This window comes from Microtus ochrogaster, chromosome 19 (assembly GCF_000317375.1).
Source record: "Microtus ochrogaster isolate Prairie Vole_2 chromosome 19, MicOch1.0, whole genome shotgun sequence".
In the NCBI taxonomy this organism is placed as follows: Eukaryota; Metazoa; Chordata; class Mammalia; order Rodentia; family Cricetidae; genus Microtus; species Microtus ochrogaster.
The window spans coordinates 59,018,197-59,033,383 of record NC_022021.1 but is presented as its reverse complement, the minus strand read 5'-3'; the positions used below and the strand labels follow the sequence as shown (position 1 = coordinate 59,033,383).

Below are 15,187 nucleotides of genomic sequence, written 5' to 3'. Positions count from 1 at the left end.
TTTTTTGGTTTTTTGAGACAGGGTTTCTCTGTGGCTTTGGAGCCTGTCCTGGAACTAGCTCTGTAGACCAGGCTGGTCTCGAACTCACAGTGATCCGCCTGTCTCTGCCTCCCGAGTACTGGGATTAAAGGCGTGCACCACCATCGCCCGGCTTAAATTCCATCTTTTTAATCCCTAAATGTTCTTTGGGTTTTCTTTTCTGCATTTAAATCCTCCTTTTCAAAATACTGTTTTCTTATTTTTGTGGAGCCATTTTCTTGCCACAAAAAATATGTAATATTTACTGATTTTCTTATTTTAAAATTCATTTAAAACTAAAGGCACATTTTATTTTAGGTTTTCGTTTCTGTGTATTAAATAATAACTAATTTTTTAATGTGGCATTTTGTGTTTTCCACATGTTTAACATTTTAGCTAGTGTTGAAGAACTTTTCAGGTATACCCTTCCTCTCCTGGCATTGCATCTAAACCCCTACAGCACACACTCTCAATTAGGTGGTCTTATAAACTACTTTTTTGGTGTTCTGGTTTTTTTTCCATGTTATACTACTCAGTTTATTATTAAATTGCCTTTGCTTTTGTATGCCCTAGATTGCAATAGATATTAAATCTGCAAAGCGAGAATTGAAGAAAGCAAGAACCGTCCTGCAAATGGATGAACTCAAATGTCGCAAACGTGTTTTAAGGAGGTTGGGCTTTGCTACGTCTTCTGACGTAATAGAGATGAAAGGACGTGTGGCTTGTGAAATAAGCAGGTAAAATGTTCTGCATGGACTGCTAAATGTTATTTTGTTTCACATGGACAACACTCTTCAGGAAACAGCTGTCTTAAATAAATAGGACGGTGTTATTGTGCTTTTCCATTTTATATACAGTTTGGACCAAGAGGTTGAGAAATCAGAACTCATGAATCTCAGTAATTAATTCTAGCTAGCCTTTTGCTATGTTTTCTGTGAAACACTTTTTTTTGTGTATGTTGAGATTCTTTCTATATAATTTGTTTATAACTTTACAAATCATACCTTAGTTTATGTATCAGCTTGTATGCTGTTTTCTAAAAATTTTCACCTTGACGTTTAACTCCAGTTCATTCATATATATAGAGGGAGCACAGTGAGCAGGTTTTACTCAAGTTTGGGGGTAAGAGTAAGTTACCACATTGACTTATTTTAGGCTGGAACTTAAATTTGGAAATGCAGTGCCAGCTCTATTGTATCCACAGATTGAGCTCACTTGTAGATAGAACATGTGTTGGAAAAAAAGTAAATATATATGTGTTGTCCTTTTACCTAGTCCCTGTCCCCTGCCAGTATAGTACAACTGTTCACATGACATTTACGTTGTCTTAGGTGCTGTAAGTAAGAGAGATGACTTTAAAGTGTGTGTGAAGACTGACTTAGGTTATAAGGCTCTTGAACATTCTCAGGTGCTGGCAGCCTTGGGCTGGGGGAGGGGACACGGGGTAATCCTAGGACAGCTGTGTTGTTCTTAGCTTGTAATCTTTCACCATATTGTTATAATTCCAAACAGTAGTTATTTTACTGTCAGTTCTGAGTTAGCAATTCAGGAATGGCTTGGTCACATGGCTGTAGTTCAGGATACCACTCCCCACCCCATAGCAATAAGAGGGTAATTAAGTAACTTACTAGGAGGCTCGAAGAAGTGAGTAGCATTGGAATAGGTGGAGCTTGTTTATCCTCTCCCTCCTCATCCTCCCCTCTACTTCCTCCCACCTTCCTTCCATTCCCTCTTTCTTCCTTTCCACATGGGCCAGTTTGGGTGTCTTCACAGCATGAGTGACTCAGAATGGTGGCCCTAATCACATGGAGTCTGTGGAGGCTTAGGACGCCAGCGTGAGGTATCATGTTTTCTGATGGTGTTTTGTAATCCAGCCTAGCAGTTCTTTAGCAGTACATCTGTCACAGTCTTTTGATTACATTTGAGTCACAAATACTCCTAGATTCAAATAGAAAACAATTAGTTCCATCTCTTGATAGGAAAGTAGCAGCTATCCTATAGAATTCTTTTCTATGCTTGAAATGTTCTGTACCTTCACTGTTCTGTAAGGTGTTCATTTAGCCATGTGTGAGGATTTAGCGCTTAAAATGGTGACTCAACATCTCTGAATTTTAAAGTATGTATTTTTTAATTAATAATTTAGTTTTTTAATTTCATTTTACATTCCAACCAAAGTTCTCCCTCCTACTCCTCTCACCCCCCATCTAGTCCTCTCAACAGGTAAGGGCTCCCATGGGGAGTCGACACAGTTTGTTACGTTAAGTTGAAGTTGTCACGTACACAGGGGGCAGCCTGTATGGACAGTGCAGTTGTAGAAGATGATGTAGAACAGGAGATGCTGTTGAGACCCACTTCAGAAAATAAGTTTTCAGTCCATCTTTAAAATCCATCATGACCAGTTTTCTGCCTTAGAAGTTATAAATAGCTTAGAAGCCTTAGCCTGACTGCCCCCATTTGAAAGTCATAAGCAGTATTATTTTTCTTGACAGTGTGTCTTGTACTGTTTATATGTTGACAAATAGAAAGGTTTACCATTTCCTTTATATATTTATACCCCTTGATTTTTCCTCATGATTAAATTACATATTTTAATTAATGACTACCTGTTAAAGATATGTCTTTATCTTCTGACTTGTGAAATTTATTCTCTCTTTAGTGCTGATGAACTCCTTCTAACAGAGATGATGTTTAATGGGCTTTTCAATGACCTTTCTGCAGAACAGGCAACTGCACTATTGAGCTGTTTTGTGTTTCAAGAGAATGTGAGTTTATATATATAGTATGCTTTGTTTATTCACACATCATACGGTTTGAGTAAATAGTATAATGGATATTCATTAATAATAAGACTCAATTCATGTTTATATGTCATATGATGTCATGCCAAAAAGAATAGTTATAATAAATATTTTGATATATTAGATGAAATGTACTTAGCATACTTCTATTTTTAAATGTTTCTAAAATTGCTCTTATTTTTTCTGTAATAATTGTACATAAATCTTTCAAATATGAAGATGAATATCTACAAAAATTTATTTTTTAAGGATTTATTTATTATGTATACCAGAAGAGGGCACCAGATCTCATTACAGATGGTTGTGAGTCACCGTGTAGTTGTGGGAATTGAACTCAGGACCTCTGAGCCATCTCTCCAGCCCTCCACAAAAATTGATTAAACACCCAGTGTTTACAGTGCATAGATTTGGACACTGGAGATGCCTTTTGCTCTAGTGGCTTATGTGTGAGTAAATGAAGAAGTAGAAGAGCTGGGGGAGAATACCTGATGCTTCAGGTTCTTGTTTTAATGTGTCAGAATAGAAAAGCCCTCCCCAGAATGAAATTTGAATTGATACCTAAATGAAAGTGAAGGAACAAATTTGTACATTCAGAGAGCACCATTTACCCTGGTCAGATCAGGACCAGTGTCTTCCACCTGTGGTGGCCAGAGTAGATGAACTAACTGGTCATGAATGGATGCTCTGTCCATGGCAGTTAGCATGTTTTCATTCCTTCCCTGTCATCCTATGTCGTTTTCCCTGTTTACCAGTCATGTTTTTACAGCAGTAATATAAAACATGGTTCATGATTTCTTATGAAATGTGTTTACACACATACATCAATCAAAACTAAGTCCTGTATACTATGCAGATGATATTGCAACTGCTCTATAGTTGCCCTTTAAAATGTTAACCTATTAGCCAGGCCTCGTAGTGCAAGTACCTGAATTCCTAGCATTAATAGGAAATGGGAGGTGAAACAGAAGAATCTCAGGAAACTTGCAGGACAGCTAAACCTTGGCTAACAAGGCAGGAAAGCGGGAACCTACACAACACTTGAAAGACAGCCTCTGGCCTCTGCACCTGTTTTTACCACACACATGCACATGCACTTTGGCATTTCTTTAAGTCTTGACACCCCAATACATGCTGTGGTATGATATATTTCTTTATCCTGACACATACTTTTATCTCCTCAAAGAATTCAAGTAGCTTGTCTAATTTTATTTACCTTGTTATAATGATAGATTAATTTGTGTTATCTAAATTAGAAATTAACAAATTTTACTATCGAGAAGAGCAGTATTCAAGTCTGCTGGGCATGGTAGCGTATGCTTTTAATCCCAGCACTAAAGACGAAAATGCAGGTGGATCTCCGAGTTTAAGGCCAACCTCAGGTATATAGCAAATACAAAAAGTATTAGAAATACCTGGATAAAAATAAAATTAGGCACAGTATTTTAAACACCCTACATTTTCACTCTATAAACTTTCCTGTAAGCTAAACTTTCATAATTAAGCTATGATTAAACTATTGATAGCTACACTAATATTTATAGTATTGGCTTCTTCCGTGGTTTCGTTTATATTCATAGGAACTGCCTGGGTAGCACAGTTGGCAAAGTGAGCAGTCAGTGTTCTCTGGAATGTGGTGACTGCTGGTGATGAGAGTGCTGATGTGTGTGAAAACCAGAGCCGATTGGGTAGAGTAAACTTAAATAATAACAATCAAGAATATAAAAAGTGTTGCTTCATTTCAGCAAGCAAGTAGTACTTGCTCAGGTTTTCATATTTCATATTCTTTTTCTTTATCACAGTCTAGTGAGATGCCCAAACTAACAGAACAGTTGGCCGGACCACTTCGACAAATGCAGGTAAGCTAGTGATTATACAAGATTGTCAGGTTAATCATGGCATTGTATCACTGTACACATTAAATACACTTGATATCAGTTGTGCAATTTGATTATATTTTATTAACTTTTTTGATTTTTATAACTGCAGATTTAAAACTAAGTAGTATGAATAAGGTATACTGACTATTACTTATTTTTCTTCCTCAGTATTACCCATGGTATTTTTTTTTTTAGATTTTCTTTATTTTTATTTTATGTATGCAGGTATTTTGCCTATGTGCATTTCTGTAAAACCACATGTGTTCAGTGCCCATGCAGGCCAGACAGAAGATGGTGTCATATGTGGGTTTTCTGAACCTGGAACTATGCTTGTGCTAGGAATTGTCCTTTGGAAGAGCAGTCAGTGCTCTTAACTACTGAGTCATCTTTCCAGCCACCATTTTCCTCAGTATTAAGAAATAACATTTAGTTCTAGTATTTATTAGCTTTCATTTTTCAATAATGATTTTCAATATTTGATTTTATTATTTTTCTGATTGTATGTTATGTGAGGGGTGGTGTGTGTGTGTGAGTTCAAATATCCACAGAAGACAGAAGAGGGCATTGGATTTCCTGTAGGTGGAGTTAAAAGTGACTATAACTACCTGGTGTGGATTCTGGAAACCCAGCTCAGATTGTCTGGAAGAGCCACAAGCCCTCTTAACTGCCTTTTGTTCCTTCTTAAGACAATTAGAGATTAGTTAGATGCTGCTGTTGGGTAAGTATAGTGAGTTTTAGGGTTTGTAGTAAATATAATCTGGCATAGAGGTTATGCATCTCCTGGGCACGTCCCAGCACTGACTGACGCAGTAGGAGGCCTGGCTGTGTGATCACTTGCAAGCATGTGTGCTGTGCCTGCTTAGAAGCAGGATGTTCAACTCACAGAGACAACACTGACCTGTACTCTCCTCAAATAGGAAAGTGATTTTGTAGAATCCTGGCTTCGGAAACCATTAGTGATATGAAAGATACTCAGTAAAGAATTTTAACCCTGTCCTTTATTCTTAAAAGGAATGTGCTAAAAGGATTGCAAAGGTTTCAGCAGAAGCAAAACTGGAGATTGATGAAGACACTTACCTAAGCTCGTTCAAGCCTCACCTGATGGATGTGGTGTATACCTGGGCAACTGGAGCCACATTTGCTCATATCTGCAAAATGACAGATGTCTTTGAAGGTATGAGGTGTATGATGTTACCAGTGAAGTGTGATGGCAATGTGACTTCAAACTTTATCTCTCTCTCTCTCACTTTCTTTTTTTTTTCTTTCAAAAAGATTTATTTATTTGTTATATATACACTATTCTGTCTGCACGTATGCCTGCAGGCCAGAAGAGGGCTCCAGATCTTATTACAGATGGTTGAGAGCTGGGAATTGAACTCGGACTTTTGAAAGAGCAAACATTGCTCTTAACTGCTGAGTCATCTCTCCAGCCCCTCTGTCTTTTTTTAAATGTTCTTATGCTTATGAGTGTTATTTGTATATCTCGACTGCACTTCTCCCTCCTCCTTTTCTCCCAGTCTCTCTCCCTTCTACCCTCTCCCTGACCCCCCCCCATCTATTCCTCCTTCGTTTCCACTCAGAAAAGGGCAGGCCTCCCATGGATATCAACCAAACATGGCATATCAAGTTGAAACTTCATCTCTTAAACCCTACTATATTCCATATCATCTCTACCCACAGAAAACTCATGCTCAAAGATGATGAGGGCTTTAATAGCTCCTAATAGGTAGCAGTAATAGAGTCTGTGAAAAGAAGGAAGCATAACAGATTTGTGAGCCTTCCTTAACACACAGGAATCTAGGTCGTTGTACAACAGAATTTGTGTTTCAGAGGTACCAAAGCAATGAAATAATGGTACCACCACTTCTTTGTTGCCTAGCTTTTGCAAGATGAGGATCAAACCGCTCATTGACTACATAATAGCAGCAAGAATTACTAATATAAGTGTTCGTGTGTGTGCAACGCCTGCTTCTCCAAGAAGTCACAGTGACATTAGGAATGCTGGTACATAGCAGAGATGGGTTTGTTTGTTTTAAAGTAATAGTTAAGAAGCAAACAATAGCCAGGTTTGGTGGCAAATGCCTGTAGTCCCAGCACTCAGCAGGAGAGGCAGGCATATCTTTGTGAGTTCCAGGCCAGCCAGGTGAGACCCTAAGAGTGGAGTGAGCATAAGATAGAATATAGTTGAATTGCTTTGTTGGTGTTTGTTCTTGTTGTTGGGTTTATTGGGGGGGGGGGGGGGGGGGCTGTTTTGTTTTAAATCCAGGGCCTTGGAAAGGTAGTTTTATGAATGGTAGTGCTTGCTGCATAAACACAAAGACCAGAGTTTGGATCCCTTGCACCATGTAAAAGCCAGGCACAGCAACACATAGCTGTAATCCAGCACTAGGGAGTGGAAAGAGAAGAGCCACTGGTGCTCAGAGGCCCAGGTGAGCTCCGGGCTCAGTGACAGAGCCTGCGTCAGAACATGAGGTAGAGAGCAGTTAAGGAAGACACTCGACATCAGCCTCTGCTCCACCAGACAGTGTGTCTTCAGTATCACAAACAAAAGCCTTAGTATCTCTTCCTAAAAAGAGCCTCAACATTCTTCTTATACGGAAAGTGCCAGGGTTTTTACATATGAACTCGAACAGTTGCTGTAGAGCTCTTCAAACATTAACCGGGCCAGTTAACATTTAGTGATCATAGCCATGGGATATCTTATGCAAGAAGACATTGAGATCAATTTGAGAAACTTTTAAAATTACAATATTTACTTCCATTGCCTTGAAAAATGAGTAGGATGTTTATCAAACTAAATTTGAGTGGCTATATGAGCTAATGCTTAGTGTTTCAGTGCACCCACCCAGGTAGATCTGTTAGGACTTAAACACTGGCCGTTCCCATTGTCCTGCAAGCATTTGGCATTGGGAGATCCATATGAATTATGTGTTGAAGTTACTTCCTTCTACCTGCCGTAGGATTTTTGAGGCAAATGTTCAGTACGTGTTCTCCCAATGGTGTCTGTAGGGCAGTCTACCCTTTCCTAGGACAGGTTACTCTCTCTGTGTTAGAAAGGACTTTTGCTGATAATAGTTGAATAATATTTTACTTATGTGCATTGTTTGTGTTTCAACAGTGGTACAAATTTAGTAATAGGTCACTTAGTAATCAGTGCATGATACTTAGTTAATGAATAATCCTGAGACTCTAGTAGGGATCAAGTACTATGCTAAGTACGGTGCAGGCAACCTCTCTGCCTTCAAGAGAGAGCTGGCATAAGAGTTACACGATGTATGTGGGACCAAACAGCAGCAATTAGGCAGGGTGATGTAGAAAGCTGTAGTTTAGGCAGAAATACTCTCTATGGAAACTGCTTTCTGTCCTTAAGAGAATAATTTTGTTTTGTTCCTAACTCCAAGCAAGGCAGTACATATGAAAATGCTCTTCTATAAAAGCAGGTAGTTTATGTATTCATAATAGGTAAATCAATTGTGCCTACCCATATCTTGAAAGTTTTATTATAGAAAGAAGTGCTAATTAATTCATGTCACAGTATGGATGAGTCTTAAATGTGTTAGAAGAGACAGATGATTTTATGCATGAAAAATGTTACAATAGTCTGTAGAGACAGAAAGCTAATGAATGGTTGCCATAGCTTGTGAAGTCAGAGCTGGATATGATGTCTTAATAAGAACAGGATATTTGAGGAACTGATTAAAATGTTCAGAATTAGGTATGTGATTGTTACACAGCCACTAATATACCAAAACCCCTGACTTGTGTAGTATTCGAGTGAGCACATCAGGTCTCACCTAGTGTGGGTTCTTCCAAGGCATTGAGAAGACAGTGCTTGCAAATCGTACAAGTGAGGGTACTTAGAGTAGTGGATTTATGCCAGCATATTTATACTTATTTGGAAAAGAAAAGGCAATGACTACCAAAAATTAAATTTCTAGGAGGAAGAAAAGATAATCAGCACTAGTTAATACCAACTTGTGATAGTGTGGGAATGAGGACCATGTTTGCAGCTTTGTCACCTAGCTGTTTCTAACTAATGAGGCAGACTGCTGGGAGGGAGGCAAGTCTCTCATAGAACTGCAGTTGGTTGGAAAGGTGTTAGCTAATTCACTGCTCAACAGTAGTCTCCACTCGCCCTTTGGGAGCAGCTTCTGCTGCTGGAGCTGTGGACAGTTGGTGATCTGTTTCCAGGACTCCAATACCCAGAGCCATTGGATATGCAGCCTGTACCAGTGCTCTGTTCTCCTCCCTCAGTGTTCTTCTGAAGCTGTGTCCCAAAACTAACAATGTGTGAGCGCCCTGACCTGGTTGTTTTCTTACTTTAGTTTTTATATGCTGTCTGAATTTATTTGTAATGCTGTGGCTCCTGCTAACTTTGGCAGATTCTGGTTAAAATTCATTGCCTGTATTTGTTGAAATAGTAAAAGAACATTAGATTGTATTTCTTGGTATACATTTGAAATTTTTTAAAACAAGTGTGAGAGAGTACCTCTCTTTTGGTGTCATATATAGTGGATGACTGAGCAATTCTACATTGTCTGTGAACCAATTCTGTTCCTTTCCAAAATGCTGTTCATTTCCATTGAAACCACTGCTTTGTTCAATTTTTTTAATAGTTTGCATTTAATAACATGGCTGCGTGCTCGTTACCTCATCTGTCCCACGCCTTTGGTTTCTCTAGAAACTTCTGAGTGAGTGCATTTCTCCTTTCCTTCTGAGGTGGGCATGGAGCCTGCATCCCTACCTAACCTTGAGAATGAGAGAAAGCCAGTGTGTATCAGTCTGCTGTGCTGTGGGCTCATGTGCAGGGCTGTTATTTACATTTCATTTACAGCTTGGATAACCCCATCAGCTGGGGCCTGGTACGACTTTTTATACCAGACAGCTGACAAGTCTGGGGCAGTGAAGGGGATTTGGAAGGAAAGGTGGAGAGATAAACTTCCTTGGATTGTATGCATAATCCAGTGATCATCTCTTTATGTAGCGCCTAGTTAGAATGGCATTGTTTTGTCTTTTAGCTTTTGTAGCTATGGCCTAATTTTAAAAATTGAGAATGCTTTCATTATTAGAATGGAAGTGTTAGCCGTCTCTCCAAGTGGAGCGCAACTGTAATCCTTGCACTTGGAGTTGAGGAAGAACTGGAGGTTAGCTTTTCCTATGTGTGCTTGCTTCGTGTGTTGTAGTCTTTTCATTTGGAACGTTTTTAGCCTCCCTGTCTCACCATAGGTAACTGTCCTTCAGATACCATTGAGACTTGCTCTGGTTTTTCTCTTGTAGACCAGTACCTGAGTATTTGTCCTTCATTGAGCTCACAGATTCTCATCTGTTCATTTTATGCCTTCCTCATCCAACTTAAAGATGAGAGCAACGATAGTACTAAGCTGTGCAGGGCTTCCACTTTATAATCTAAGATTCTTCCATGACTGAACTCAGTTTCTTCACCTTCATTGCTCTCCTTGTGCATCTATCTCAACTCCAGCCCAGCTTTCCATAAGTCTTCGGTTCACCTTCTCGTTTTGACTCCCAAGGTCATCTTTAATTCTGTCATCTTCCTAAATCGTATCCTTTCTGCTGCTGTCATAGCATGATAAACCTGCTTAAATTTCTACTTTTTGTTTTGCCTACATGTATGGGTACCATGTGTGTACAGTACCTGAGCAAGCCAGAACAGGGCATCAGACACGTCCCTCCCCAAATGGCTGCCGTGTGGGGGCTGGGTCCTCTGGAAGAATAGCCAGTGCTTTTGACTGCTGATCCATTTCCCCAGCCTTACTGCTTGTAATTTTTGCCTATGTATCCTACTACCAACACAACAGTGGCTAAAACATAGTTCTGAGCTTATTATTACTTACCTGGGTTAATGATCCTGGACAAATTGTCAGTTGTACCTGTTTTCTTGGGTAGCCTCATTTTGAGACTAGCATTTTGAGACAGCATTTAACGAGTTGTCCCATGCTTTCTTAGTGTTCATATTGTCTTCTTTACTCTCAGTCACATCTCTAGGGAAGATAGTTTCCCTCTGTCAGTGTCCTTCATAGTCACAGAATTCCGGTGCTGCTGTTTCAGTGAGATTACTGTTGTTAAGGACTGTCAAGCATGCAGAATGAAGAACCTTTATCTGACTTTTTAACTGCTCCTTAAAGCACATTAATGAAGATTTGTTGGTTTGTTTATATTACCAGCATGGAATAGTCCTAGGAAAGGTTTAAAGCCAAAAACTTAATAAAGTATTTATAAAATTTAAGAGTATAACTGAGTTATAATTTAGGGCCTATAAATGTAATGTACTTTTAAAATCCCAGCTAAATCATTTTATGTGAATTAATCTGAGTAGACAGTGTGACTTTTTTTCTCCAAAATACTTTGTGTGCTATGGCATGCATGGAGAGGTCAGGAAAACTTTCAGTATTCCATGTTTTCATTCCACTTTGGCTTCCTTGGAAAAAGTCTGGGTCTTCAGACTTGGGTGGCAGGCATGAGTGCTGTTGTCCCAGTGAGTCAAGCCTCTGGCCTGACGTGAATTCTGTCTCTGACCTTGGTCAGTTTGTGTATGTAGCTCTGAACTTTCTCCTTTACCTCATTGCAGACTAGGGATAACAATAGTACTTGCCTCATGGAATTGTAAAGCCCTAATGAAAACTTCACAAAGCATAACACAGGCCTACACAGTCAAGTGCCCAGGAGACGTTGGACAGCACCAGCTTCCCTCAGATATATCTGACTTTATCCTGTCTTCTAAGCATGGCTTACTCCTCCAACATGTAAGGGAGCTTTTGAGATTAAAAGATGTGAGACTGAAGTTACCATTCTTGATCTAGTTTTTAATGTCTGTATTTGTGGAGTTTGCCTATTCTGGCATTTTTATGGTTTGAGTGTAAATATACTCTGTAGGCTTATGTATTTGGTCCCCAGATGCTGTTTCTCTTTTGTCAAATTGTAGGACCTGTGGGACCAGAGGGTGTTGAGATTCATTCTGGCCCTCCTCCCTGCCCTCTCTCCTGCCACTTAGATCCACATAGATGGGAACATGCTTGTGGGGAGTGGAGGAAGCCCTGAGTGAATCCTTACTGTTGACATGGGCACAGCCATGTCAAGGATCCCAGTGCCTCAGTCTCACAGAAATGGCAAAGTCTTCTTCCCCAGGTGAGCTCAGAGGAATGGCAAGGCCTTCCTCTAGCTCAGGTACATGTTTTTATAAATGCTTGGGCAGTGTGTGGAGAAAAAAAATAAACTAGCACACAGCTTCTTCCCAGATGACTGCAATCTGATGCTGCTCCCCTAGAGACTGCCCGCCTCTACATAATAAACGCACTGCGTTTCCAGATTACAGAGTGGTGCCCTCCGTCAGAGAGAGCATAGCGCCCCCACCCCAAGCCCAACTATTTTGTTTGTTTCTTCAGTATTTGTCTTCTTCATTCCCATGGTGCTGTAGTCATGTTCCCAGAACCAAAGTCATGACATATTACATGCTCCCTCTACCACACCTAGTATGACTTCTCCATGGTGGACTGCTAAGCCATAAGCCAAAATAAATCTTTCCTCCCTTAGTTTAGCTGGGTCTTTTACCACAGCAATGAGTAATCCATAGAGTTAACTACCTTTCACCTTTGACTCATTTAATGAGCTTTCTCAGCAGGAGCCAAGTAACATCACAAAAACTATATTAGAAATAGACTATACTTGTCTTCTTTTATTTTAGATGATATTTATTGGGACTTAGGGATGCACTCAGTGGTAGAGCTCTCATGGAAGGTCCTGGAGTTTGAATTCCAGTACCGTTAGGAGACATGGTCTTGTTATGTAGACTAGGCTGGCCTCAAATTCATAGAGCTCCTTGAGTGCTGGAGGGACTGAAGCTGTGCACCGCCAACCTAGCTTCCATTTTCATTCTGCTTAGGATTGTGTCCTGCTTGGACATACTGGAACCTGAGGTGGAGGGTGCAAGCAGTAAGAAGGATCCTTGATACTGAGCAGTGATTAACATCAGTTTTCATAATAATGAACTGTTCAGTGTCACAAGGAATCAGTGTGGTTGCCTTTCATACAGCTTGCACTTAAGATAAATGATTCTCCTAATGCAGTCCAGACATTACAGTGAAGTCCCCAGATCTCACTGTAATATCTGGTCACACTTGGAGAAAGGTCCGGTCTCTTCCTACACTAGTAGCACTGTCTACAGTTTCAGCTTTGATAGATACTTGTCCTGGACTTGCAATCTAAAGGGAAGGGCTTGTTTCCTCTCTGCTACTTCTGTAAAGAAAACATTGATAAAACATGCTAACCCTGTTCTCTCCATAGCTGGTGCATGTGGTATCCAGAATTCTAAGTAGGGTTCCCCCAGGGTCCGGGAGGTGATGCTTTGTTAGGCCCTTGCGCACTGTCTGTCTCCATAGACCTGCTTCCTGACAGAGACTTCATGATTCGTACAGCCCAATAAGCTGTAATGCTGGTAACCTTCCTCAAGTTGTTCTCTCTTTGAAGCCAGGGCATTTGGTTTACCCACCTCTGCCAATGTATCCTCAGATTATGTCTTTTACTACCATTAATCAAAGGTGAGGGTTAATTAAACCTTTTGTCTTAACAGACAGCCAAATCATGTTCTTCTGCTTTGCATCTTGACAAGTGTCTTACTCTTCCTGGTTTATTCACAAGGAACTCACTGACTCCTTTTCTGTCCAGGCAGCATAATTCGTTGTATGCGGCGCCTGGAAGAACTGCTTCGACAGATGTGTCAAGCAGCAAAAGCCATTGGAAACACGGAGCTGGAGAACAAATTTGCTGAAGGTCAGAATCTAGTTTATAAGCCTTTTCTGATAATTTATGTAAGTTAGGCCTTTGGCATAACTTGAAGGACATTTTGAGGTATCTTGGACTGTCTGTCAGTGGAGGGGCATCTAAACTGAAAGGTTTATATGGGACGCTTTTGGGAATTTTTTTATGCACAGAGATTCCCATTTATATATATTTATTAAATACTATGTGTCCAACATTGTTTTAAGAACTGTAAGAGTAAACATAAAAGTGCAATTAATGGAGCTTATAATAGGAGGGAGATAAATAAGTCAACGGACATTAAGTCTGCCAGAATAATGTAGAGAAGATAGCCTTGATGTCCACAGAGATGACATTTAAGGCCTTTTATATATGCTCAAAATGTTTGAGCAACAGCACAAGGCTCTACTTGGAGCAGAGTGAGTACAAGTAAGGAATGGGGAAATGAAATGGCCAAGTCTACAGCATAGCTAGGAGCTTATAGGGAGAGCATGCAGGAAGGGTGGCCAGACTGTAAACTGGGGGTGGAGAGTTGGGAAGCATGCCACTTCTAAATGGCTTTATCATCACATCTATGTATGTTGGCCAAGACAAGATAGGCCAGAAAGTCAGTCCATTGCTAGTGATTTCTTACGTATTGTATCACCTTATGTTGCATACTGAGTATTTAAGCTGTTGACAGAGGCAGCCAATGTAAACAGTTTAAAAATATGTATACTTGTCCTGCTTTGGTATAAAAGTTCCCCATGTCTTCTGATATAAAGATAACTGCTTGATTGTGATCATCTACTTGGGACATCTTAAGTAGCCACTCACACACACACCACACTCAATGCAGTTGCCAGTCGAAAAGGCGAAGACTGCCCCTGAGGTTCTTCAGATGGCTCTGAAGTCTCTTAAGCTAACAGCTTTTTATATTCCAGGTTGTTTTCCTACCAGTTTAGTTAGGACTGAGCTGTAAAAAGTACACAAGTTTTTTATGGTCTTGAAAGTTTCAGCATTATTTTCTTTTCCCTTAGGAATCACCAAAATCAAGAGGGATATTGTATTTGCTGCCAGCCTCTACTTATAGATTCAACATTAATCACCACCTGTCTGATCAGTTGACTACAAAAGCTTACACATGTTCAAGTGGTTCTCCCATCTCAAGAGTTGGTTCAAGCGTTTTATTGTATTTAAATCGGATCTCATTCTAAGAAGGCATGTAACATACACATTTGTACATAGCATCTTTCAATTAAAAAATGTACAGGTGGGGCAGTGTTCTTAGTGGAAGGCTTGATATTTTTAAATCGGATTATTAGGTAATCATGTGTTAAATGTAACTATATACACAGGTAAAGTGGGTATATCCAAGAGGTATAGCAGCAGTCTTGTAATGGCCTATACACCAGAAAGTAATATGCATCCTCCCGCCTTCTGCCTCCAGCGGTTTCCTTTAGAAGCTGGCCAGTTCCCCACACCCTTCAAGGATGGCGATTGCTTGAGTATGTGGTGGCGGTGGTTTCATGTAGAGTCGTATGTGAGTCATCCTCTTTTCTTTCTTTGTAAGAATGTCTATTCTTGAAGAAATCTGATACATACACAGCCTATATAGAAGAGGGCAGAATATTTAATGGTATATAATAATTTGCATAAGTCTAAAAATCATATACAAAATTTCGCACGCCTTTAATCCCAGCACTCGGGAGGCAGAGGCAGGCGGATCTCTGTGAGTTCGAG

General features: G+C 39.9%; 2 protein-coding genes across 3 annotated transcripts in view; one reads left to right on the top strand and one right to left on the bottom strand.

Annotated features, from left to right (window-relative positions):
* Positions 1-14,723, top strand: part of Mtrex (Mtr4 exosome RNA helicase) — a 58,800-nt gene extending 44,077 nt beyond the window's left edge. Inside the window, exons 22-27 of the mRNA XM_005356805.2 lie at positions 592-755; positions 2,675-2,780; positions 4,616-4,672; positions 5,705-5,867; positions 13,373-13,477; positions 14,485-14,723. Of these exons, the coding sequence (XP_005356862.1) occupies positions 592-755; positions 2,675-2,780; positions 4,616-4,672; positions 5,705-5,867; positions 13,373-13,477; positions 14,485-14,537 (648 nt within the window). The 3' untranslated portion in view covers positions 14,538-14,723. The remainder of the gene's footprint in view (positions 1-591; positions 756-2,674; positions 2,781-4,615; positions 4,673-5,704; positions 5,868-13,372; positions 13,478-14,484) is intronic.
* Plpp1 (phospholipid phosphatase 1) overlaps positions 14,625-15,187 on the bottom strand; it is a 58,175-nt gene continuing 57,612 nt past the window's right edge. For both annotated transcript variants that reach the window (XM_005356806.3, XM_005356807.3), the window contains exon 6: positions 14,625-15,054. In XM_005356806.3, coding sequence (XP_005356863.1) covers positions 14,932-15,054 — 123 coding nt within the window. In that variant the 3' untranslated portion in view covers positions 14,625-14,931. The remainder of the gene's footprint in view (positions 15,055-15,187) is intronic.